Consider the following 26,871-nt stretch of genomic DNA (forward strand, 5'->3'; position numbering starts at 1 on the left):
AATAATGATGTTTTTCAGATGGTAACAGGGTAATTAGTCTTTATCAAGGCTTTGAAGACAGTGGCTTAATTATGGATGAAAGAGAACGTACAGTAGGTCTGACTGACACGACAAATGAGGTTCATTACAATGCTAGGTTGAGGTTCACACTCTTTATATGACTGAGAGAGATAATACATTTTAATTGAATTGCTGAAAGTCATTATGGACTATGGTCATGGCCAGTAACCTATGTGCTCTATCCTTTTGTATTTGAATTTATTATGGATCCCCATTAGCTGTAACCAAAGCTGCAGCTACTCTTCCTGGGGTCCAGCAAAATTAAGTTTATAAAACTTTAAAAACATACAATACATTCACAGATTCCATAACACACGGTGTGCCCTCAGGCCCCTACTCCACAACAAACACATATCTACAGTACTAAATCCATGTGTATGCATAGTGCGTATGTTATCGTGTGTGTGTGAGTGTGTGTGTGTGTGTGTATGCATGTGTCTATGCCAATGTTTTTGTTGCTTCACAGTCCCCGCTGTTCCATAAGGTGTTTTTTAATCTTTTTTTTAAATATAATTTTACTGCTTGCATTAGTTACTTGATGTGGAATAGAGTTCAATGTAGTCATGGCTCTATGTAGTACTGTGTGCCTCCCATAGTCTGTTCTGGACTTGGGGACTGTGAAGAGACCTCTTGTGGCATGTCTTGTGGGGTACACCATGGGTATCCAAGCTGTGTGCCAGTAGTTTCGACAAACAGCTCAGTGCATTCAACATGTCAATACCTCTCATAAATAAAAGTAGTGATGAAGTCAATCTCTCCTCCACTTTCAGCCAGGAGAGATTGACATGCATATTATTAATATTAGCTCTCTGTGTACATCCAAGGGCCAGCCGTGGTGCCCTGTTCTGAGCCAATTGCAATTTTCCTAAGTCCTTTTTTGTGGCACTCGACCACACGACTGAACAGTAGTCAAGGTGTGACAAAACTAGGGCCTGTATGATCTGCCTTGTTGATAGTATTATTAAGAAGGCACAGACTCGCTTTATTATAGACAGACTTCTCCCCATCTTAGCTACTACTGCATAAATATGTTTTGACCATGACAGTTTACAATCTAGGGTTACTCCAAGCAGTTTAGTCATCTCAACTTGCTCAATTTCCACAAGATTTATTACAAGATTTAGTTGACGTTTAGGGTTTAGTGAGTGTTTTGTTCCAAATACAATGCTTTTAGTTTTAGAAATATTTAGGGCTAACCTATTCCTTGCCACCCACTCTGAAACAAACAGCAGCTCTTTGTTGAGTGTTGCAGTCATTTCAGTCACTGTAGTAGCTGACTGGTATAGTGTTGAGTCATCCACATACATATACACTCTGGCTTTACTCAAAGTCAGTGGCATGTCGTGAGTAAACATTTTTTTAAAGCAAGGGGCCTAAACAGCTACCCTGGGGAATTCCTGATTCTAACTGGATTATATTTGAGAGGCTTCCATTAAAGAACACCCTCTGTGTTCTGTTAGATAAGTAACTCTTTATCCACATTATAGCAGGGGGTGTAAAGCCAAAACACATACGTTTTTCCAGCAGCAGACTATGATCGATTATGTTAAAAGCTGCACTAAAGTCTAACAAGACAGCCCCCACAATCATATTATCATCAATTTCTCTCAGCCAATCATCAGTCATTTGTGTAAGTGCTGTGCTTGTTGAGTGTCCTTCCCTATAAGCATGCTGAAACTATGTTGTCAATTTGTTTACCGTGAAATAGCACTGTATCTGGTCAAACACAATTTTTCCAGAAGTTTACTAAGGGTTGGTAACAGGCTGATTGGTTGGCTATTTGAGTAAAGGGAGCTTAACTATTCTTGGGTAGCGGAATGACTTTAGTTTCCCTCCAGTCCTGAGTGCACACGCTCTCTATTAGGCTTAAATTGAAGATGTGGCAAACAGGAGTGGCAATATCATCTGCTATTATCCTCAGTAATTTTCCATCCAGATTGTCAGACCCCGGTGGCTTGTCATTGTTGATAGACAACAATAATTTTTTCACCTCTTCCACACTGACATTGCGGAAATCAAAAATACAATTCTTATCTTTCATAATTTGGTCCGATATACTTGGATGTGTAGTGTCAGTGTTTGTTGCTGGCATGTCATCCCCAAGTTTGCTTATCTTGCCAATGAAAATGTCATTAAAATAGTTTGCAATATCAGTGGGCTTTGTGAAGAATATATATATTTTTATACAGTATATAAATATATATTTCACCTTTATTTAACCAGGTAGGCTAGTTGAGAACAAGTTAAAGCAAAGCAGTGCGACACAAACAACAACACAGAGTTACACATGGAATAAACAAGCATACAGTCAATAACACAATAGAAAAAAAATAAAGTCTATATACAGTGTGTGCAAATAGGGTGAGGAGGTAAGACAATAAATAGGCCATAATAGTGAAGTAATTACAATTTAGCAAAGTAACACTGGAGTGATAGATGAGCAGATGATGATGTGCAAGTAGATACACTGGTGTGCAAAAGAGAAGAAAAGTAAATAAAAACAATATTGGGATGAGGTAGGTAGATTGGTTGGGCTATTGACAGATAACAGATTTTTAAAGTTAGTGAGGGAAATGTAAGTCACCAGCTTCAGCGATTTTTGCAATTCATTTCAGCCATTTGCAGCAGAGAACAGGAAGGAAAGGCGGACAAAGGAGGTGTTGGCTTTGGGGATGACCAGTGAGATATACCTGCTGGAGCGAGTGCTACGGGTGGGTGTTGTTATCGTGACCAGTGAGCTAAAATAAGGCGGAGCTTTACCTAGCATAGACTTATAGATGACCTGGAGCCAGTGGGTCTGGCAACGAATACATAACGAGGGCCAGCCGACTAGATATACAGGTTACAGTGGTGTGGGTGGTATAAGGGGCTTTGGTGACAAAACGGATGGCACTGTGATAGACTGCATCCAGTTTGCTGAGTAGAGTATTGGAAGTTATTTTGTATATGACATCACCGAAGTCGAGGATCAGTAGGATAGTTTTAGTTTAGTCAGTTTTACGAGGGTATGTTTGCCGACATGAGTGAAGAAGTCTTTGTTGCAAAATAGGAAGCCAATACTAGATTTAATTTTGGATTGGAGATGCTTAATTTGAGTCTGGAAGGAGAGTTTACAGTCTAGCCAGACACCTAGGTATTTGTAGTTGTCCACATATTCTAAGTCAGAACCGTCCAGAGTAGTGATGCTAGTCGGGTGGGCGGGTGCGGGCAGCAAACGGTTGAAAAGCATGCTTTTCGTTTTACTAGCGTTTAAGAGCAGTTGGAGGCCACGGAAGGAGTGTTGTATGGCATTGTAGCTCGTTTGGAGGTGTATACAGAATGGTGTCGTCTGAGTAGAGGTGGATCAGGGAATCACCCGCAGCAAGAGGGACAACACTGATATATACAGAGAAAAGAGTCGGCCCGAGAATTGAACCCTGTGGTACCCCCATAGAAACTGAAAGAGGTCCGGACAACAGGCCCTCCGATTTGACACACTGAACTCTATCTGAGAAGTAGTTGGTGAACCAGGCGAGGCAGTCATTTGAGAAACCAAGGCTATTGAGTCTGCCGATAAGAATACGGTGATTGACAGAATCGAAAGCCTTGGCCAGGTCGTTGAAGACTGCTGCACAGTACTGTCTTTTATCCATGTCAGATATGATATTGTTTTGTACCTTGAGCGTGGCTGAGGTGCACCAATGACCAGCTCGGAAACCGGATTACACAGCGGAGAAGGTACGGTGGGATTCAAAATGGTCAGTGATCTGTTTGTTCACTTGGCTTTTGAAGACTTCAGAAAGGCAGGGCAGGATGGATATAGGTCTGTAACACTTTGGGTCTACAATGTCACCCCCTTTGAAGAGGGGGGTGACAGCGGCAGCTTTCCAATCTTTAGGGATCTCGGACAATACGAAAGAGAGGTTGAACAGACCGGTAATAGGGGTTGCAACAATGGCACCGTATATTTTTAGAAAGAGAGTGTCCAGATTGTCTATCCCAGCTAATTTGTACGGTCCAGGTTTTGCAGCTCTTTCAGAACATCTGCTATCTGGATTTGGGTGAAGGAGAAGCTTTGGAGGCTTGTGCAAATAGCTGTGGGGGGTACGGAGCTGTTGGCCGATGTTGGGGTACCCAGGAGGAAAGCATGGCCAGCTCGATTATCGTGGATTTATCGGTGGTGACAGTGTTACCTAGCCTCAGTGCAGTGGGTAGCTGGGAGGAGGTGCTCTTATTCTCTATGGACTTTACAGTGTCCCAAAACCTTTTGGAGTTAGAGCTACAGGATGCAAATTTCTGTTTGAAAAAGCTAGCCTTTGCTTTCCTGACTGACTGAGTGTATTGGTTCCTGACTTCCCTGAAAAGTTGCATATTGCGGGGACAATTTGATGCTAGTGCAGTCCGCCACATGATGTTTTGTGCTGGTCGAGGGCAGTCAGGTCTGCCCTCAAGGGCTATATCTGTTCTTAGTTCTACATTTTTTGAAAGGGGCATGCTTATTTAAGATGTTGAGGACATTACTTTTAAAGAACAACCAGGCATCCTCGACTGATGGGATGAGGTCAATATCCTTCCAGGATACCCCGGCCAGGTCGATTAGAAAGGCCTGCTCGCAGAAGTGTTTTAGGGAGCGTTTGACAGTGATGAGGGGTGGTCGTTTGACCACGGACCCATAGCGGATGCAGGCAATGAAGCAGTGATCGCTGAGATCCTGATTGAAAACACCAGAGGTGTATTTGGAGGGCAAATTGGTCAGGATAATATCTATGAGGGTGCCCATGTTTACAGATTTAGGGTTGTACCTGGTGGTTTCCATGATAATTTGTGTGAGATTGAGGGCATCTAGTTTAGATTGTAGGATGGCAGTGTTAAGCATATCCCAGTTTAGGTTACCTAACAGAACGAACTCTGAAGATAGATGGGGGGCAATCAATTCACATATGGTGTCTAGGGCACAGCTGGGAGCTGAGGGGGTCTATAAGAGAGACTTATTTCTGGAGAGATTAGGCTATCTCTGAAGTAGATTGCAACTCCTCACCCTTTGGCAGTTCTATCTTGATGGAAAATGTTATAGTTGGGTATGGAAATCTCCCCCAAAAAATGTTAAGCCAGGATTCAGACACGGCAAAGACATCAGGGTTGGCTGAGTGTGCTAAAGCAGTGAGTAAAACAAACTTAGGGAGGAGGCTTCTGATGTTAACATGCATGAAACCAAGATTCAGGACATAATGCACAGACAGGGGTATGGTGGGGTACGGGTATAGTGGAGGTAAACCCAGGCAGTGATCTCTGGACGCGCTAGTTATGCTGGGTTAGGTCACCGCATGTGTCGGAGGTGGGAAAAAGGAGGTATCTGAGGCATGTTGAGTGGGACTAGGGGCTCTACAGTAAACTAAAACAATGATAACTATCCTAAACAACAGTATACAAGGCATATTGACATCTGAGAGAGACATAAAGCGAGGCATAAAGCAATCACAGGTGTTGATTGGGGGAGCTAGCTAAGACAACAACGGGTAAGACAACAACAGCTAATCAGCTAAAACAACAACAGATAAAATGGCGATGAATGGGCAGAGAGGGTCGGTTAACTACACACAGGGCCTGAGTTCGAGCCTGGGGCCGATAGATAAACAAAAAAATTAACAAAATGGAGTACCGTGATTAATGAACAGTCCAGCATGCATCAGCTATGTAGCCAAGTGATCATAGGGTCCACTGAACAGCAATAGATGGAACAAGGAAGCCGCGGGCTAGTCGTTACTACGCTAGCATGTGGGAGACACAGCGTTTAGAGTTAGCAGGCCGGGGTTAGTAGAAGCGTCTCCTCCGACATCCTGCAAAGGCCGGTTGAGGGCACAGCGGATGGAGTTCCGTCGGCAGACCAGTCGTGGTGATACGGCGGGGCGCCATGTCAACAAAAGGTCCGGGCCAGATGGCAAAAGAGGTATTGTAGTTGTAGTAATTTCGTTTGCTTGCCTGGAGATGCGCCTGGCTCACGGCTAACAGGTGCTAGCTTCGGGGCAGGGGCATTAGCCACTATATCCACTCGGTAGCAGCTAGCTAGCAGCGATGATCCGATGCAAAGGTCAAAGCTTACGGCATGAGCCATCTGAATGAGCCATCTGATTCAATGAATGAAGGAGCCGAGTTAGCTTTTTTCCATTTAAAAAAAATTGAAGGTGCCCCAAAGCTTTTTACTATCATTCCTTATATAATTTATCTTTGTTTCATAGTGCAGTTAATTTTGACTTTGATTTATTAATTTGCAATATGTTTGCCAATCAGTTGGGCTGCCAGACTTAATTGCCATACCTTTTGCCTCATCCCTCTCAAGCATACAATTTTTCAATTCCTCATCAATCCAAGGGGATTTAAGTTTTACAGTCATTTTCTTAATGGGTGCGTGCTTATTAGTAACTGGAATAAGTAGTTTCGTAAATTCGTCAAGTGCAGCGTCTGTTTGCTCCTCATTACACACCACAGACCAGCAAATATAATTTACATCATCAACATATGAATCACAACAAAACTTATTGTATGACCTCTTATACACTATATTAGGCCCAGCCTTTGGAACTTTGGTTTTCCTAGATGTGGCTATTATTTTGTGATCACTACATCCTATGGATTTGGATACTGCTTTAAAGCAAACATCTGCAGCATTATCAAAGATGTGATCAATACATGTTGATGATTTAATTCCTGTGCTGTTTGTAACTACCCTGGTAGGTTGACTGACAACCTGATCCAGGTTGCAGGCACTGGTTACAGTTAGAATGAGTGGGCAGCTTGATGATAGCCAGTCAATATTTAAATCACACAGAAAATATACTTCTCTGTTGATATCACATACATTATCAAGCATTTCATACATTATCCAGATACTGACCATTAGCACTTGGTCTATAGCAGCTTCCCACAAGAATGGGCTTTAGGTGAGGCAGATAAACCTGTAGCCATATTACTTCAACAGTATTTAACATTAAATTGTCTCTAAGTTTTACAGGAATGTGGTTCTGAATATAGACCGCAACACCACCTCCGTTGGCATTTATGTATTTTCGGTAGATGTTATAACCATGTATTGCTACCGCTGTATCAAAGGTATTATCTAAGTGAGTTTCAGAGATTGTTAGAATATGAATGTCATCTGTTACAAGCAAATTATTGACTTCATGGACCTTGTTTCTTAGGTTACATACAGTTGAAGTCGGAAGTTTATATACACTTAGGTTGGAGTCATTAAAACTCGTTTTTCAACAACTCCACAAATTTATTGTTAACAAACTGTAGTTTTGGTAAGTCGGTTAGGACAACTACTTTGTGCATGACACAAGTAATTTTTCCAACAATTGATTATAGACAGATTATTTCACTTATAATTCACTGTATCACAATTCCAGTGGGTCAGAAGTTTACATACACTAAGTTGACTGCCTTTAAACAGCTTGGAAAATTCCAGAAAATTATCTCATGGCTTTAGAAGCTTCTGATAGGCTAATTGATATAATTTGAGTCGATTGGAGGTGTACCTGTAAATGTATTTCAAGGCCTCTCTTCAAACTCTGACATCAACTTTGACATCATGGGAAATCAAAAGAAATCAGCCAAGTTCCAAATGCCTGAAGGTACAACGTTCATCTGTACAAGCAATAGTACGCAAGTATAAACACCATGGGACCACGCAGCCGTCATACCGCTCAGGAAAGAGATGCGTTCTGTCTCCTAGAGATGAACATACTTTGATGCGAAAAGTGCAAATCAATCCCAGAACAACAGCAAAGGACCTTGTGAAGATGCTGGAGGAAACAGGTGTAATATATCCACAGTAAAACGAGTCCTATATCGACATAACCCGAAAGGCCGCTCAGCAAGGGAGAAGCCACTGCTCCAAAACTGCCATAAACGAACCAGATTACGGTATGCAACTGCACATGGGGACAAAGATTGTACTTTTTGGAGAAATGTCCTCTGGTCTGATGAAACAAAAATAGAACTGTTTGGCCATAATGACCATCGTTATGTTTGGAGGAAAAAGGGGGATGCTTGCAAGCCGAAGAACACCATCCCAACCGTGAAGCACGGGGGTGGCAGCATCATGTAGTGGGGGTGCTTTGCTGCAGGAGGGACTGGTGCACTTCACAAAATAGATGGCATCATGAGGTGGGAAAATTATGTGGATATATTAAAGCAACATCTTAAGACATCAGGAAGTTAAAGCTTGGTCGTAATTGGGTCTTCCAAATGGACAATGACCCCAAGCATACTTCCAAAGTTGTGGCAAAATGTCTTAAGGACAACAAAGTCAAGGTATTGGAGTGGCTATCACGAAGCCCTGACCTCAATCCAATAGAAAATGTGTGGGCAGAACTGAAAGTGTGTGTGTGAGCAAGGAGGCCTACAAATCTGACTCAGTTACACTAGCTCTGTCAGGAAGAATGGGCCAAAAATGACCCAACTTATTGTGGGAAGCTTGTGGAAGGCTACCCGAAATGTTTGACCCTAGTTAAACAATTTAAAGGCAATGCTTCCAAATACTAATTGAGTGTACGTAAACTTCTGACCCACTGGGAATGTGATGAAAGAAATAAAAGCTGAAATAAATAATTCTCTCTACTATTATTCTGACATCTCACATTCTTAAAATATAGTGGTGATCCTAACTGACAGTGAATTCTTATTAGGAGTAAATGTCCGGAATTGTGAAAAACTGAGTTTATGTACACTTCAACAGTATGTTAATATGGGCTATTTCTAGCACTTTTCTGTGTTGCTTGATTGTTTTTAATACTTTACTGGGAAGCTTATCAGAGGTAGACTTACTCATGTTATTTACATTGGTGCTGATAGTGCAGGGTGAGCTGCATGAAGTGGTCTTCCTACTATTGCACACCGCCTCAGTACTAACTCTGGTTTATAGGCTCATGATTACTGCTTACAATAGCTGTAGGATAAAGAGATATAGTCTGTGCACTTTTTAAAACTTTTTTTAACCTTTATTTAACTAGGCAAGTCAGTTAAGAACAAATTCTTATTTTCAATGACAGCCTAGGAACAGTGGGTTAACTGCCTGTTCAGGGGCAGAATGACAGACTTGTACCTTGTCAGCTTGGGGATTTGAACTTGCAACCTTTCGGTTACTAGTCCAATGCTCTAACCACTAGGCTACCCTGTCACCCTGAATTAGGGGTACATAAATTTAATTTCCTACATTGTGTTTGCCAATGCCTCTAAGATCATGTACATTGATGCAGCATTATGACGACTCATTGTTACAATGTTAGGGATTAAGTGAGCTGGTCTTGGATCATTTACCAGTCATTGTTTCAACGTTGCCTTGAAATGCGTTGGACAGAATCCAGAAGCCAAGATGATTTGGATGGACTCCGTCATTCCTGTAGAGTATCTTCTATTCCCAGAAGGTGTCAAAGTTATCAATAAAAGTGACTCCATTAGAGCTACAGTTGTCTGCTGAATCTTTCACACCCGAAGCCCAACGATGGTACTGGACCTGAAATTATTGGCCATTTTTTGGAGTCTTTTAATGCTATTTTCAAATGATCCGAGCTAGTCCTCCTGATGTCGTTTGACCCCACATGGACTATGACAGTGTCAGGTCCCGGAATCTGTGGTAGAACAGTCAGAAGCAGACTTGTTAGGTCCTGTACTCATGCTCCTTGGTAGCACAGGGTTTTGGCCTTGGGGACCGAGATGTTTCTCACAATGATGAAAGCTGGTGATGTTGAATGGGCCGGTCTCTCAAGCAGCCTCATGGTCTAGTAAGCTCTGAGGATCTGAACTTGAGGTAGAAGCCACCAGAGAGGGAGACAGAGCCCAGGACGAAGACGCAGGTACCTCCGGATCTGATCTTGAATGGGAAGCCACCAAGGACGAAGCAGCAAAGCTGTTTCTGGTCTGTGTAAGTTCCAGGCTCAACAACTCAACAACTCCAACTCCGACACAGCTGTGAAACTTCCACCAGACCAGAGTGGCGTCCGGTTACTGGGGTGGAAAAAGAAAAAGTAGGTGGGTGTGGGTTCCCCAGTAGCTTATGTAGGTTTGCTACTCGCTTGCTAAGAGTATCCATTTCGCTGCTGTAGTCCTCCGCAAGCAGTTACTACAGTAAAAGTCAGCGCAGTCCACATTGTCCAGGAACAAAGCAAAGTAAACACAGCTCCTGAAATGCTGGAAACATTCAATAACGGACTCCATTTGAGACAGCCGAGCCAGCTAGGCTAGCTGGGCTTTCGAGTCTCTCCCCCTATATGGAATCTGACAGGATTCCAGGACAGACAGCAGCGCTCACAGAAATTTTGCCCAACAGAGCCCCAGGTTTCAAAATAAAATAAAAGTATATAAAAACACTGTTAACTTTAAAACCGAGGTCTTAAGTTTAGGTTTCAGCGTTCGACAGCATTCAACAACAACAAACATACGTCGCACTCAGATGACGTGCTTTCATGTTAGCAAACTGCCATGTGGAGTTTATCTTTGACATGAGGAATGGGACCTCTTTGGTGTTCCATACACCAGCTTCGCAAACTTTAATTATAGAAAGACCGAGACAGCTAAACAATTGAAATATTCCCCTGCAATTAGAATGATACTGTGATATCCTGTTGGCTATTGTCCATGCCTTGCTGCACAGCAAATTTGAGATCAGAATTTTAACACTCACAGATCCCCTGAAATATCATTAAACTAACACTTTTCAAAGTAACACCACTTTGTTGGAGTGTTGGATCCGTAACACCATGGGTGTTGCAAATGTCAACTTAAATTAACACTTTATTAAAGCTGATGATGTTACACTTTTTTAATGTTAGGGAATAACACATGTGGTGTTACAGTATTTTTGTGGGGGGAGGAGCAACATTGTAGGTTGTAAAGTCTAATTTGCATATTTCCCAGCATGCCGTTCAAGTGAATGTCACAGATATGGCTGTGTTTGTTTGTGACAGAGACATGGTTGTTGCATTCAATGACTTCTAGTCCTAAAGCCTTTACCAAGTGAATGTGTTTGAATTCAAAGTAAACCCTTAATGACCATATATTGTACATTTCATAAAGCCTTTACTTATGGCCTATTTATCCTCAATTTTGTGGTCTGGAAATCTTGTCTCATGGTCCACATCAGACCTCCAAGTCACAATATGCAAAGCGATTAGTAACTCCTGTCGGATATCCAACAATTACAATAGTTTATCACCCACAACCTGCATTCAGAATGACTGATGGAATGACTACCTAAATCATCTAAACTGGAAGAACCATCTCAGTAACAGCTTTAATAAATTCATCCCCTTACAGATTGGATTAGTTTATAAAAATGTAAGTTATTTATCTTTGTATAGTAATAATAATAATAATATATGCATCTGTGCATGCAGAAACATGTATATATTAAAACTATTCTAAAAATCTACCTGCAACAAAGCATTCTGGGAAGAGTGCATGCAGAAACATGTATATATTAAAACTATTCTAAAAATCTACCTGCATCAAAGCATTCTGGGAAGAATGACAATGAGGCCCCTCCCACGTCTTTTTCACTCAGAGTTAACGTAAATGAACTAACAACACAGCCGAGTAACAACACCACACAGTGTTGATTCCACTGTAATTCAAATAACACTTAATTTATTCAGTGCACGTGGAGTCAATTTCAATCCCACTGGTGTTAACCCCAGTAGAATCACTTTACCTTTAAACCAAGATTTTAACACTTGCAAATTTGCTGTGTGCCTTGCTATTGTATACAGAAAATCAGCAGACCTTTCTAAAACAGTCACAAAAAAAGTGACAGCTTTAATTGGCAAGTATATTTTGGGAAACAGAACGACATTCAAATGCAAATGTAGATGTGGGTTTTGGAATGAAACATGCATGATGATCACTGTCTCTGTTCTTCCTTGGCTTGATCATCTTTTTCTACTCATACATCCTCATACATTTGATATACTACTGTGGCCTACACACATTGTTTGAAACAAATTCAAATATACCACATATGGCAACTTCAAAGTTAAACTGGCATTAAAAGTACATTATCAATTTAACAAATCACTCTCGAATCAGCAATATGCTGGGCCTCAGATTCAGAAAGCCCACTCAAATCAACAAAGCTATGGCTTTATACGGAGCCTTTTATTGTGAGAGTTGTGTCAAAGGAATTTATGATTCTAAATATAGGGTTCTGGTTATACTCTAGCTCCAAGCAGAGGAATGAGCCACTGCTAGAGGCTAACATGGGAATAAACACACTGCAAACACACCCAAAACAATGATCTGAAGGCAAAGCTCATTTTACTGCCATAATAGCCTGTGGTTTATCAATGTGGTTTATCAGTATTACGTCTTGATTCTGTAGTACTCAGATACACACGGGGGATTCTGTTCCTGTCCTCTCACTCTCTCCCCCTCCCTTCAATTCAGATGCAAAACCGGCTCATTAACATATGTATGAGTCTTGCAACCAACTCTGATGACAATTGATAGTGAGAGAGAGATGTTCCTTCTCAGAGCGCCATCGCTCTGCTGTTACTCATTCTGATTCCCAGCTCTCTCTGCACTCAACGGGATGATTCCTGTCACTCTTGGGGTATTTATATCAAGCATAAATACCCAGACACTGCATTACAGAGACATATTTGATGAAACTGAAGTGCCAAGCAGAAGCAGGAGATGCTGGAGCCATGCTCCGTGCTCTGTGGGAGAACTGAAGCCATCACATAACTGGAATGGCCAACGTGAGGATGACACTGTCCGTTTGTCATCGACCCTGTGATTAGATCAAGGTGAATACGAAGGACTGTGGCGTCCAATCAACACCGCTATTTATGATCTGCCATTTTGGGTTATAGCACACCGGACGTCAAGACAACCTATATGAGGATTTTCCTCGTGATATGACATTAACGCAAAAACAATATTCCCTTTTGTGATGAATAATGTGCTTTCCTGGAATATCGTGCTAACACTCCCCCCTCTCTCCCTCCCCATCCCTCCACAGTGGATCCATCCAGTCAGAAGCCTGAGTGTAATCTCACATGTTGTCTTAATATGGCCTCTCCTCTCGTCCTCCTCTGCTGAAGGGTCCCTCCACAGCGTGGGGCTGTCCATGGAGAGTAGGCAGATCCACAGACACACAGCATCTCTCTCCTCTCCTCAGTCCTTTATTGTGTCACTCCTCTCAGATGCTCCGGCGGCTAATCAGGCGCCATGGGGATAATAATAGGTCCTTCTCGTGTAAAGGATACGGGGGAGCTGATTTCTATGGAGCTATTAAATCTTCCCTGCACTTAGTGTCTCCTCAGCTAATAAACACTGACAGCTGTGGCCTAATGGTCCAGCCGCCAGAACTCACCACAGTGCCCGCCGCACAACAATTAATTACCAATTTTGTGAGGCTACAGGTTATTGTCAGGGAGACCTTTCCTTTTTAAGGGGGCATTGCTGTTTTGCCCATTTGAAGAGAAGCAGTTAAAACCTCATTTTTGATTTGATTAGATGGGGATTGGATATGATATTGCGCACGTGAAAAAGGACTTCATTCAATCTGTTAGGTCTCTTGAAACATAAATAAGCATGTTTGCTGAGAATGTCACAATTACATTAACAGACTGGGTATAGTCATGGCTGAATGTTGGTGGTAACAAATCTGTACGTATAATTTTGTTATTAGCGTGCCCAGCTCAGTGTAAATGACCAGTGCCCCAGAGGGAGACTAGATCCTTGAGACCATTACTTCATCTCCTTCAAGCAGCCCATTCCCTGTTCCCTCTCTCGTCTTCATTCACACAAATTGCTTAACATAAAATAGCCTTTTTTTCATATCAAATAGTTAAACTCAATAAAAAATCCTTGTACCCATTGCAGAATGTGAAAATAATAACAACATAAATCAAGAGAAGTTGACAATATTGTAGGAGCAAGTAGCATCATTATATTCTAAGTTAACAGGGGCTAAATCTCCAGATGCCCAGACACTCAGTAAATCCTGATGCGCACGGATGGAATGTGTGTGACAGAAGGTATGAAATCCATTGTAGGGAGCAGGGGGCTTGCTGGATGATAGAGATTTATGCTGTGTTATACAGACTGCTAACTCTATTAAGTTTAATTGGGTTGGGGCTGCTCGACTCTTCATCCTATCAGAAATATTAATACCAAGCAGAGAAAGGTAACGATTGAGAATGGTAACGCAGTAAGGATATTTATTGTTCCCTACAGAGCCTTCAGACACATGAAAAAGTCACTGTGTTCAATAGGAAGAACTGCAATTTAATGTCCTGGCTGGGTTGTAAAGCAAGGCATAAGGTCCAGTTTGTGTAGTATCCAGAAAGCTACTATGCATGCTTAGGTAACAGAGTTTTTCTGATACTGGGGAAAAATACACATCATTTAAGAAACAACCTAACAGCCTCTAGCAAGACCACTGAACACTGAACACTGGGGGTAATTGGTGTTCCAAGTGCCAATCACCCACTAAAACGCAACCTTGACTTAAAGTAGACAATTACCATATCTGTAAAGTTAGGCTAACAAAATCCCAAATTAAACGCAGGAAAATGACATGTGAACACTGCACGGGACAATAGAGCGCTCGTCCAACAGTCATCTCGGAGCCAGCTGATAAGTGTATTATTTAAATACCAAAAGGTGAAGTAGAAGAAGAAGAAGAGGAAGAAGATTCTCCTTGGCTCTTCAGCTGTCTCCTCCCAGTCTCTGTGTTGATGCATGTGAAATAATGGCCTACAATTTACCCTGACTTGACAGCTTAAATATGCCTTCCTCACACTTGTTTTGTTATTGTCAACTGGCACTGAGCTCCAGAGTAAGATTTGAATAGTGTTTGTATATTTCGCAGGCAGGGATTTTTGCATGGTTAGTGTTGAAAGCACACTGTAGTATGAATATGTGGTGGGAATGTTCTGGTAAAATGTTTAAAATTGAGTGTAATGTAAACAGATTTCAAATAATTGTGTTGTTTTCTCTGATCCCAGTGGATTTGGGCCCTCCTATTAAAACGGCTACAGTACATTGTGTAAGGAGAATGAGCTGAGCGTTTGGAGAATGAGAGGTTGGTGACGGCCGGGCACCTCCCCCAGGTTAGAACAAGCACATCATTAAATATGGACAGAGGGTCAGGGGAATCCTGCATGCCAGTGTTGCTGCTGTGTTCTGTTCTCTCTGCCTGCCTTATGTATTACACTTTCTATTAGCCCCCAGATTTATGTATAGCAAATTCCCCCTAAGGCATATTTGGCTGATTGCTGCACCCCCTTTTAATGGGGTTGACTGAGGCATCGGAATGCAGTTGTGGTGATCACTCGGCTGCTTTACAGTAGAGGACATTCCAACAAACAGAGCTCCAAAACTATATTGACATAGCCATGGCCCTGTATCCCCAGCCAAAAGGCACTGCAGTAAAATGTGTTTTGAAGAAAGCAGCAAGGAGCCCCTGACTGTTGCAGTCTATAATTACACTTGTCTGCTCTATGGAGAGGAGAGAGTTAGCACTGGCCCCATGGGGAAGACTTACCCGGTTGGACATCTATAACACTGGCCTGTCTCTCAGTGGGGAACAGGACCTTTGGGGGTCTGGTTGTGAGGAGAGCTGCAAAAGAACAAAACACACATTGAGAGGACAGACAGGGGGGAGAAAATAAACATATTGAAGATTACACAGATTCTCTTAATGACTAATGTTGACAAGATCAGTAATCCATGCAAATAGAATAGAGCTATTTCAGTCCCGGCAAAACTCTTCCACAAACATAATTTACAAATATCATTATAGGATATATTGTAATCACTTAGCCTGTGGGAGCCCCAGCAATGAGTTTTATCATTCTAAAACAAGATGATGTCATCTTTAATCTTTTAAAGATTTGAGTGCACACACACACACACACACACACACACACACACACACACAATTTCAGTCTGAGAACAGTAGAAGATATGTAAATTAGAACCACTTTAGATCTCAAGAGACTTGTATTAGCAGGACAGTTAGCAGAGTATGGAATACAGCAGTGGGCTGAATAATGATGGGCCACTTTGATAATGTAAAAACTCTGTGGATTAATTACATAAAATCATCTAGAGATATGCTCTAAAAACATGTGAGCGCACTGAATTTATTCGATATCCTGGAGTTTAGTTAAGAGCAGTGAAATGTATCCTGTACTTTAGAACATACCCTGACAGATGTACATTATATAAGATACAGTATTTAAAAGCTGGCTGCACCTCATGGTATAGGGTTAGCTGGAGTATCTTTAGTGAAATATTATGACGTCAAACTATCATGTCTACAGGTTGAGGGAGCATAACACACTCTTGTATTGGTGTATAGGTGACAGAACTGTATAGGTGACAGAACTGTATTGGTGACAGAACTGTATAGGTGACAGAACTGTATAGGTGACAGAACTGTATAGGTGACAGAACTGTATAGGTGACAGAACTGTATAGGTGACAGAACTGTATAGGTGACAGAACTGTATAGGTGACAGAACTGTATAGGTGACAGAACTGTATAGGTGACAGAACTGTATTGGTGACAGAACTGTATAGGTGCCAGAACTGTATAGGTGCCAGAACTGTATAGGTGACAGAACTGTATTGGTGACAGAACTGTATTGGTGACAGAACTGTATAGGTGACAGAACTGTATAGGTGACAGAACTGTATTGGTGACAGAACTGTATAGGTGCCAGAACTGTATAGGTGCCAGAACTGTATAGGTAAATTGAACTGTATAGGTGACCGAACTGTATAGGTGACCAAACTGTATAGGTAAATTGAACTGTATAGGTGACCGAACTGTATAGGTGACAGAACTGTATAGGTGACAGAACTGTGTAGGTGAATTGAACTGTATAGGTGACAGAACTATATAGGTGACAGAACTGTATAGGTGACAGAATTATATAGATGACAGAACTGTATAGGTGACAGAACTGTATAGGTGAATTGAACTGTATAGGTGACAGAACTGTATAGGTGAATTGAACTGTATAGGTGACAGAACAGTATAGGTGACATAACTATATAGGTGACAGAACTGTATAGGTGACAGAACTATATAGGTGACAGAACTGTATAGGTGACAGACCTGTATAGGTGACAGAACTATATAGGTGACAGAACTGTATAGATGACAGAACTGTATAGGTAGAACTGTATAGGTGATAGACTGTATAGGTGAATTGAACTGTATAGGTGAATTGAACTGTATAGGTGACAGAAATATATAGGTGACAGAACTGTATAGGTGAGATAACTATATAGGTGACAGAACTGTATAGGTGACAGAACTGTATAGGTGAATTGAACTGTATAGGTGACAGAACTGTATAGGTGACATAACTGTATAGGTGACAGAACTGTATTGGTGAGATAACTATATAGGTGACAGAACTGTATAGGTGACAGAACTGTATAGGTGAATTGAACTGTATAGGTGACAGAACTGTATAGGTGAATTGAACTGTATAGGTGACAGAACAGTATAGGTGACAGAACTGTATAGGTGACAGAACTGTGTAGGGGAATTGAACTGTATAGGTGACAGAACTATATAGGTGACAGAACTGTATAGGTGACAGAACTATATAGGTGAATTGAACTGTATAGGTGAATTGAACTGTATAGGTGAATTGAACTGTATAGGTGAATTGAACTGTATCGGTGAATTGAACTGTATAGGTGAATTGAACTGTATAGGTGACATAACTATATAGGTGACAGAACTGTATTGGTGATAGAAATATATAGGCGATTGAACTGCCTGATAAACTCATTATATCTTTAAGTTCTAAAATGCATGTCTTCTCTGTGTTAAAATGCATAATCTCTTTTGCCAGAGCATTAAACCAACATAAAAGAAACAACTTGTTAAAAGGAACCATTTCAGAACACCGTCCCCACAGTGACCGTACGTACATACTCCAACCAGAAACCATGGATTACAGGCAACATCATCACTGAGCTAAAGGCTAGAGCTGCCACATTCAAGGAGCGGGACTCTAACCCGGAAGCTTATAAGAAATCCCGCTATGCCCTCCGACTAACCATCAAACATGCAAAGTGTCAATACAGGACTAAGATCGAATCGTACAACACCGGCTTCGACACTCGTCGGATGTGGCAGGGCTTGCAAACTATTACAGACTACAAAGGGAAGCACAGCTGAGAGCTACCCAGTGACACAAGCCTACCTGATGAGCTAAACTACTTCTATGCTCGCTTTGAGGCAAATAACACTGAAACACCTACGAGAGCACCGGCTGTTCTGGACGACGGTGTGATCACGCACTCCACAGCCGATGTGAGTGAGACCTTCACACAGGTCAACATTCACAAGGCCGCAGGGCTAGACGGATTACCAGGACGTGTACTGCGAGCATGCGCTGACCAACTGGCAAGTGTCTTCACGGACATTTTCAACCTCTCCCTCTCCGAGTCTGTAATATCAACATTTTTTAAGCAGACCACCATTGTCCTTGTGCCCAAGAGCACTAAGGTAACAGGCCTAAATGTAGCACTCACATCTGTAGCCATGAAATGCTTTGAAAGGCTCATCATGGCTCACATCAATACCATTATCCCAAAAACCCTAGACCCACTTCAATTTCCATACCGCCCTAACAGATCCACAGATGATGCAATCTCTATTGCATTCCACACTGCCCTTTCCCAAACGGACAAAAGGACAAAATATTATTCATTGACTACAGCGCAGCGTTAAACACCATAGTGCCCTCAAAGCTCATCAATAAGTTAAGCACCCTGGGACTAAACAACCCCTCTGCAACTGGATCCTAGACTTCCTGATGGGCCGCCCCCAGGTGATAAGGGTAGGTAACAACACACCCGCCACGCTGATCCTCAACACAGGGGCCCCTCAGGGTTACGTACTCGGTCCCCTCCTGTACTCCCTGTTCACTCATGACTGCACGGCCAGGCACGACTCCAACACCATCATTAAGTTTGCTGATGACTCAACAGTGGTAGGCCTGATCACCAACAACGACGAGACAGCCTATAGGGAGGAGGTCAGAGACCTGGCCGGGTGGTGCCAGGAAAACAACCTCTCCGTCAACGTGATCAAGACAAAGGAGATGATTGTGGACTACAGGAAATGGAGGACCGAGCACGTCCCCATTCTCATGGACGGGGCTGTAGTGGAGCAGGTTGAGAGCTTCAAGTTCTTTGGTGTCCATATCACACTAAACTAACATGGTCCAAGCACACCAAGACAGTCATGAAGAGGGAACGACAAAACCTATTCCCCCTCAAGAGACTGAAAAGATTTGGCATGGGTCCTCACATCCTCAAAAGGTTCTACATCTGCACCATCGAGAGCATCCTGATGGGTTGCATCACTGTCTGGTATAGCAACCGCTCGGCCTCCGACTACAAGGCACTACAGAGGGTAATGCGTACGGCCCATTACATCACCGGGGCCAAGCTTCCTGCCATCCAGGACCTCTATACCAGGCGGTGTCAGAGGAAGGCCCCAAAAATGGTTGCCTTGTCATAGACTGTTCTCTCTGCTACCACACGGCAAGTAGTACCGGAGCGCCAAGTCTAGGTCCAAGGGGCTTCTAAACAGCTTCTACCCCCAAGCCGTAAGACTCCTGAACATCTAATCAAATTACTGTTTGCATTGCATGCCCCCCCCCTCTCTCTTTTACGCTGCTGCTACTCTCTATTATTATCTATGCATAGTCACTTTAATAACCCTGCCTACATGTACATATTACCTCAATTATCTCAACTAACCGGTGCCCCCGCACATTGACTCTGTACCGGTACTCCTTGTATACAGTCTCGCTATTTTATTTTACTGCTGCTCTTTAACTACTTGTTACTTTTATTTCTTATTCTTATTCATATTTTTTAAACTGCATTGTTGGTTAGGGGCTTGTAAGTAAGCATTTCACTGTAAGGTCTACACCTGCTGTATTCGGCGCATGTGACTAATACAATTTGATTTGAAGTCTGAACTTTCAAAGCCAATTTAAACTGTCAGAATATTAGTAATCCTTGTATAATACAAGACAAATGTGCAGCATGAAAAGCTTAAATCGCTGTTGCACTGCATATAAAAATGACTGTATTGAATATAAAGTGCAAAGTCGGTGAAAATATTGACTCCGAATTCACTGTATACACAACCACTAATGATATAAAGAGCAATAAGGTTAGCTTGTTCTGCATATCTGGCAGAGTGCAGTTAACTCTATCCATTCACCAGGAGACTCAGAGTAACCTTCAACTCAAGGACAGAGAAAAAGATGGTAAGTTATGAATTTTATTTGATCTTTTTGGCCACCATTTAATTTGGTCTCTCCATTGTATGAGGGATGAAGCTGGGACCCCTCATCCATCTTGGGGAGGACAGCCGCAGCTTTAGCATTCAAATGAAAGCTATCATTCTTGTCAAGTAAGGAGCCAGAGAGAGCACACATGCCTGCAGACCCACAGCCACTTAATATTCTCCATCCGGCAGGACAACCCTCACTGGACGCCGGCCCTTCCCGGCCCCTCTGCAGCCCCTGGGCTCATGTAGGTCACCTCGTCCGGACCCCTATCTGCGGCAGCACCTTGCTCCTGAGTGCTCAGCCCCCTCAGCTCAGCGGCCCAAGAGATAACACTCCTACACACAAATGAAGTATTAACATATTGTATATGGCCATGCTTAGGCCTATTAATAATACTCTTCAAAGGGAATGCATCAAACAGTGTGGCTATGGTATGGGAATGTTCTGCTCATGCAGGCACAGTGAACTTGTTATTTACCATTGCAGTTTGGTACTGCACATCTGCAAATTCCCATGCAGAATTCTGCTCATGAACTTCAAAGTAAGTAACCCTGGGCTGCTCTGAGGAAAGTCCATATGATCATTGCTTTCTTTATCATTGTACTTAGCATATTTTGCTTTTTAAAGGAGGGGTAAAATGATCAAATATTATGGTATTTAAGATCTAACAAATCATTTCCCATCCGGTTGCACTGTTTAGCACCCTGTCTGTTTCCATTCATGGATTTCCAGTGCTCCTGTTGCAATATTCAGTATGCTTGTTAATATCCACTTTGCAAATGAACTACAGCGAGATGCTGAGCTTTCATGTGTTGTAAATGGATTCAGAGTTACATTTTCATTGGAAATGACACTACTGGAGCAGGCTGTGAAATATTTCCTTCAGAGCAGTAACGTCTGTGATGTTTTCCAATGGCCATCTGAAAACATGCCAAAACATGCCAGCGTATTATCACAGGTACTTATTTCGTAAGTAAAGTGGTCAAACGATATAGGATATCTCAAAGGACAGGAATATAAAATACAGGTATTGGGTCTGTGTGAATGGTTCTCTGATTTTAGAAGGTAAATTCATTAACCCTTCCATTGTTTAACACCTAATTTGAACGGCACATTTCCCAGTTACCCACTGATATGTGTAAAAGGACAAGGAGAAACATTGTGTTTTGGAGCTAAGACACAGAGTGAGCAGAGGCTGTGTTAGTGTTGTATGTGATAGTCTAATCAGAGCTGTGTATAATTTGAGAGTGTATTGAAACACATTGACACTGCTCATTGAACTGATTACTGCTTGACATACATATCCGGAATGTTGCTTGTTAATACATTATATATCTTTTTTTTAAAGACATACAGATCCGACTCCACTTCGTAATAGTCCCACTCCCCAACAGCAGTCTTAGCATCCTCTTGAGTGCAATTGCATCAGTAATGTGTAGTCTGAAGGTATTAGCACCCCTAATACCCATTTAGTTATACCTACTAATACCCATGTAGTTAGAACTACTAATACCCAAGTAGTTAGACCTACTAATACCCAAGTAGTTAGACCTACTAATACCCAAGTAGTTAGAACTACTAATACCCAAGTAGTTAGAACTACTAATACCCAAGTAGTTAGACCTACTAATACCCAAGTAGTTAGACCTACTAATACCCAAGTAGTTAGACCTACTAATACCCAAGTAGTTAGAACTACTAATACCCAAGTAGTTAGACCTACTAATACCCAAGTAGTTAGACCTACTAATACCCAAGTAGTTAGACCTACTAATACCCAAGTAGTTAGACCTACTAATACCCAAGTAGTTAGACCTACTAATACCCAAGTAGTTAGACCTACTAATACCCAAGTAGTTAGACCTACTAATACCCATTTAGTTAGACCTACTAATACCCAAGTAGTTAGACCTACTAATACCCATTTAGTTAGACCTACTAATACCCATTTAGTTAGACCTACTAATACCCATTTCAGACAGAATATGTGGTATGTTACCTATAAAAAAAATACAAGGTCATGTTTATATGACCCCGTTTCAAAGGGACCCCTTATTTAGTGTATTTACTTATTTGCAGGTATATATTCCCCTTTTACACAGTATTCAACATTATTCTGACCTCTGGACAGAGAAAATTATTTTATTGGGTTCAGCATTCAAAGGTGCTTATTAGTGGCTGGTGTTACCTAATCTGCTTCTATTGCATTTGTAGAAGTGGCAGGGGGAATACTTTGAAACAGTTACAATGTTTCTGTCTTTGTCAGGTTATACAATCTGCTAGGATGGGATTTTACATCCACAGAGATCTAGAGAACAGCATATGTGCTTGTTTGATAGAATCTTGCTACAGACATGAAAACACCAATGGACAAAAAACAACTTCTCCCAAATATGTCTACAAAGGTAACATTATGCTTTGCGAAATTTCTCCCTCTCAAGAATATATTACATAAAGTTCAACTACTGAATAGATCAACTTGCCTTTTTCTTGTTCCAACAATGTTCCAATACCATGTGGACTTATTTTATCTCCCTTGTCTCACATGTATCATTTAGACAATGGGTGAATATCGGCTCTGAGCGCATACAGAAACTCAGATAAAGCTCAACATCTCCAAAAGTTTTGAATCAAAGCTATTAAGATTTTTTTGCGGTCACCTGCTTTAGGCGAGGTATGATCACCCTTGACGAGTTGCTATGGAAATGAATCCCTTATCAACTTATAGAAGTGTCATTAAATAAATTAAAATCACATTCTCCAACCCCTCCAGTTATCTTGGATAATTACTTAATCTCTATTTGTGAGAGTGGCCCCTGGTCTCCTGTTGGACTGGGCTGTGGGGAGGTCTCCAGTGTAGATTGAGATAGTAATGAGGTCATTCCAGGCACTATGGGGGACTGGCTACTCCACAGGTGGGCGTAGCGCTCACATTCCATTAGGCCAAGCGTATGCACATTGCTCCTCACCACATCCTCAAATTAGAGTCCTAATCAGCTGCATTCAATGTCATTATCCTTTGATGTGAACACAAGCTGCTAACAGACAAACAAAATTACACGACACAAAATAAAACAAAGGTGAAGTGATTAGTAATGGTCAGTGTCCCTGTGAGAGAAAACTGCCCCAACCAGAGGCATCCAACCCACAACAAACTCAGCACCAGCACAACAACATTATAAAGCATCACCTCCCCAGACTGATGTCTTAATTGATTTGTTTAATAAAAAATGTCACTACAACAAGAGGGGTACTTGTTTACACGTACAGCCAGTTTACAGAGTATTCCTCAAGCATAACATATTCCAAGCAGAGGGAAAAATGACCTTTAAAAGTCCAATGCAGCCATTTAAAAAAAATCTCAATATCAAATCATTTCTGGGTAACAATGAATTACCTTATTATGATTGTTTTCAATCAAGAAGAAACAAAAATAGCTTCTTAGCAACCACATTTCAATCAGTCAATCAAATGTATTTATAAAGCCCTTTTTACATCAGCAGATGTCACAAAGTGCTATACAGAAACCCAGCCTAAAACCCCAAACAGCAAGCAATGCAGATGTAGACGCAATGAAAAGGCAGGAACCTAGGAAGAAACCTAGAGAGGAGCCAGGCTCTGAGGGGTGGCCAGTCCTCTTCTGGCTGTGCCGGGTGGAAATGATAAGAGTACATGGCCATTAAGGCCAGATTGTTCTTCAAAATGTTCAAACGTTCATAGATGACCAGCATGGTCAAATAATAATCACAGTGGTTGTAGAGGATGCAACAGGTCAGTACCTCAGGAGTAAATGTCAGTTGTCTTTTCATAGCTGAGCAAAGGGCAATTTCTCAAGCAAGAATTTTAATAGAAATGTCTGGGAGTGGTCTGAGTGGGAAGGGGAAAACTGCAAATGAGCTGTGATTGGCAGAGAGGTCTGGAACTGTCTTTCTTATTGGTCTATTAACTAATTCACTGCATGGTGATGTCACCATGGAAGGCCAAATCTCCATCCCACCAAAACAGGCTGCAATGTCAGGCGGTCTTTTCAAACAGCTCTTACACTAAAGGGCATTATCATAATTTTACAGAATTGTTACAACCTCATAGTGTGGAAATGCATGTATATATAAAACACAGGGGAAAAGCATGTTTTTGACTGTACTGGGCCTTTAAAGTGACTTGTAGTGATCTTTCAGAGATTAAAAGAGATTAAACTGATGTTCCTTGGTTGATGTGAAGCGAACTCCTGCTTGCTTCTTTGTTTTAATTAGCAGAAGTATCATTATTACCTGGGTCAAGTAGCTAGTGAGTAAAAGGCAGTTATTGATTATAAAAATGATTACCTTGGAGGTTTAGGGGCCTTGTGTGACTAAGCTTGTGTTGTCATACAGTAAGTATTTAAGCTGTAAGGGAGAGCTGTGACATGGCAAACAACGGAGGTCAAAAGATCATGTGATCACAGAGCCACACCCACACCATAGATGTTATCACACCAATACCAAATAGATGATCACACTGTTACATCTATCAGAAGATACAGCACACACTTACTGTATGTGGATATGATTCACATGATAAAATATACAATATGTATGTGTATAGCTAGGGTTGCAAGATTTGGGTCACTTTCCCAAAGTATTCCAGAAATCCTGGTCAGTGGATTCAGGATTTCCATCTTATTACCTCCTGATTCTGGTAAATCTTGGAACAGGGATTTCAGGAAAACCTGGGAATTCTGGGAACGTTTCCAGAATTTGACAAACTTATATAAATGTAGCCTTAAATGTTCACTGACCATGTTCACTGACCATGTGAACTGACTCTGGTCCTTAGATATGGTCACCCAGCAATGACCTGTCAATATTTTATGAAGCTCTCCATCACATACTATGAAAACTCAACCAATCAATAAAGCTTTATTTGGCGAGACGTTTAGTTGTATGCATGCATGGAGAGAGCAATGAATGGGCAAGCATACCTTCGGGACATCTTAATGACTAACTGAAGATGCCACAAACTACTGTATGTAGCTGACAGTTACATGGATTCACTACACAGTCCTCTACCTGTATCTCTGAGGAGTACTGTACATCACTATGGATAAAACAGAAGGGACTGTCATAGTCATTTCTCCATAAGCATGGGTTTTGTCAGCACTTAATTTAAGAGTTTGAAAGCACGAGATGGGAAGCATACAGCTTCAACGAGCTAGTTCAAGTACTGTAGGATTCCATGATGATATTGGGAGATTAATCTCTCTCTCTCTCTCTCTCTGAAATTATTGTAAATCTCCATCTTGTTCTTGCTCATTTTATTTCCCTAACTCATCATCTCTTTCTCTCCTTTCATTTTCTCTCTCTCCCTCTCTGAAAAAAGGATACATCTAAATGGACTAAGAAGTTCAAATCATATTTCTTTAGCCTGTAAAACATTCATTTTTACTCTGGTCTGTGCTACTAGGAATCTCAACATCATGTTTGTGTAGCCATCATTAAACATCGTACAAAGTCCAAGTCAACATTATTTAGATTTCATAAAACAAAGAACGACGTGTCTCTCAGCATTTTTAACTACAACTCTTGCTAGGGCAATGCTCATCATACACAACAAACAACTCTTGCTAGGGCAATGCTCATCATACACAACAAACAACTCTTGCTAGGGCAATGCTCATCATACACAACAAACAACTCTTGCTAGGGCAATGCTCATCATACACAACAAACAACTCTTGCGAGGGCAATGCTCATCATACACAACAAACAACTCTTGCTAGGGCAATGCTCATCATACACAACAAACAACTCTTGCTAGGGACAATGCTCATCATACACAACAAACAACTCTTGCTAGGGACAATGCTCATCATACACAACAAACAACTCTTGCTAGGGACAATGCTCATCATACACAACAAACAACTCTTGCTAGGGACAATGCTCATCATACACAACAAACAACTCTTGCTAGGGGAATGCTCATCATACACAACAAACAACTCTTGCTAGGGACAATGCTCATCATACACAACAAACAACTCTTGCTAGGGCAATGCTCATCATACACAACAAACAACTCTTGCTAGGGCAATGCTCATCATACACAACAAACAACTCTTGCTAGGGACAATGCTCATCATACACAACAAACAACTATTGTGAGGGCAATGCTCATCATACACAACAAACAACTCTTGCTAGGGACAATGCTCATCATACACAACAAACAACTCTTGCTAGGGACAATGCTCATCATACACAACAAACAACTCTTGCTAGGGACAATGCTCATCATACACAACAAACAACTCTTGCTAGGGACAAAGCTCATCATACACAACAAACAACTCTTGCGAGGGCAATGCTCATCATACACAACAAACAACTCTTGCTAGGGCAATGCTCATCATACACAACAAACAACTCTTGCTAGGGACAATGCACATCATACACAACAAACAACTCTTGCTAGGGACAATGCACATCATACACAACAAACAACTCTTGCT

At 41.5% G+C, this 26,871-nt stretch overlaps 1 protein-coding gene across 1 annotated transcript in view; it reads right to left on the reverse strand.

Moving 5' to 3' along the window:
• The window catches only part of LOC112256032 (X-linked interleukin-1 receptor accessory protein-like 2), a 424,604-nt gene that overhangs the window by 77,925 nt on the left and 319,808 nt on the right, over window positions 1–26,871 (reverse strand). Inside the window, exon 6 of the mRNA XM_024428971.2 lies at window positions 15,587–15,661. Within this exon, the coding sequence (XP_024284739.1) occupies window positions 15,587–15,661 (75 nt within the window). The remainder of the gene's footprint in view (window positions 1–15,586; window positions 15,662–26,871) is intronic.

Source organism: Oncorhynchus tshawytscha, linkage group LG08, assembly GCF_018296145.1.
Source record: "Oncorhynchus tshawytscha isolate Ot180627B linkage group LG08, Otsh_v2.0, whole genome shotgun sequence".
Taxonomy (NCBI): Eukaryota; Metazoa; Chordata; class Actinopteri; order Salmoniformes; family Salmonidae; genus Oncorhynchus; species Oncorhynchus tshawytscha.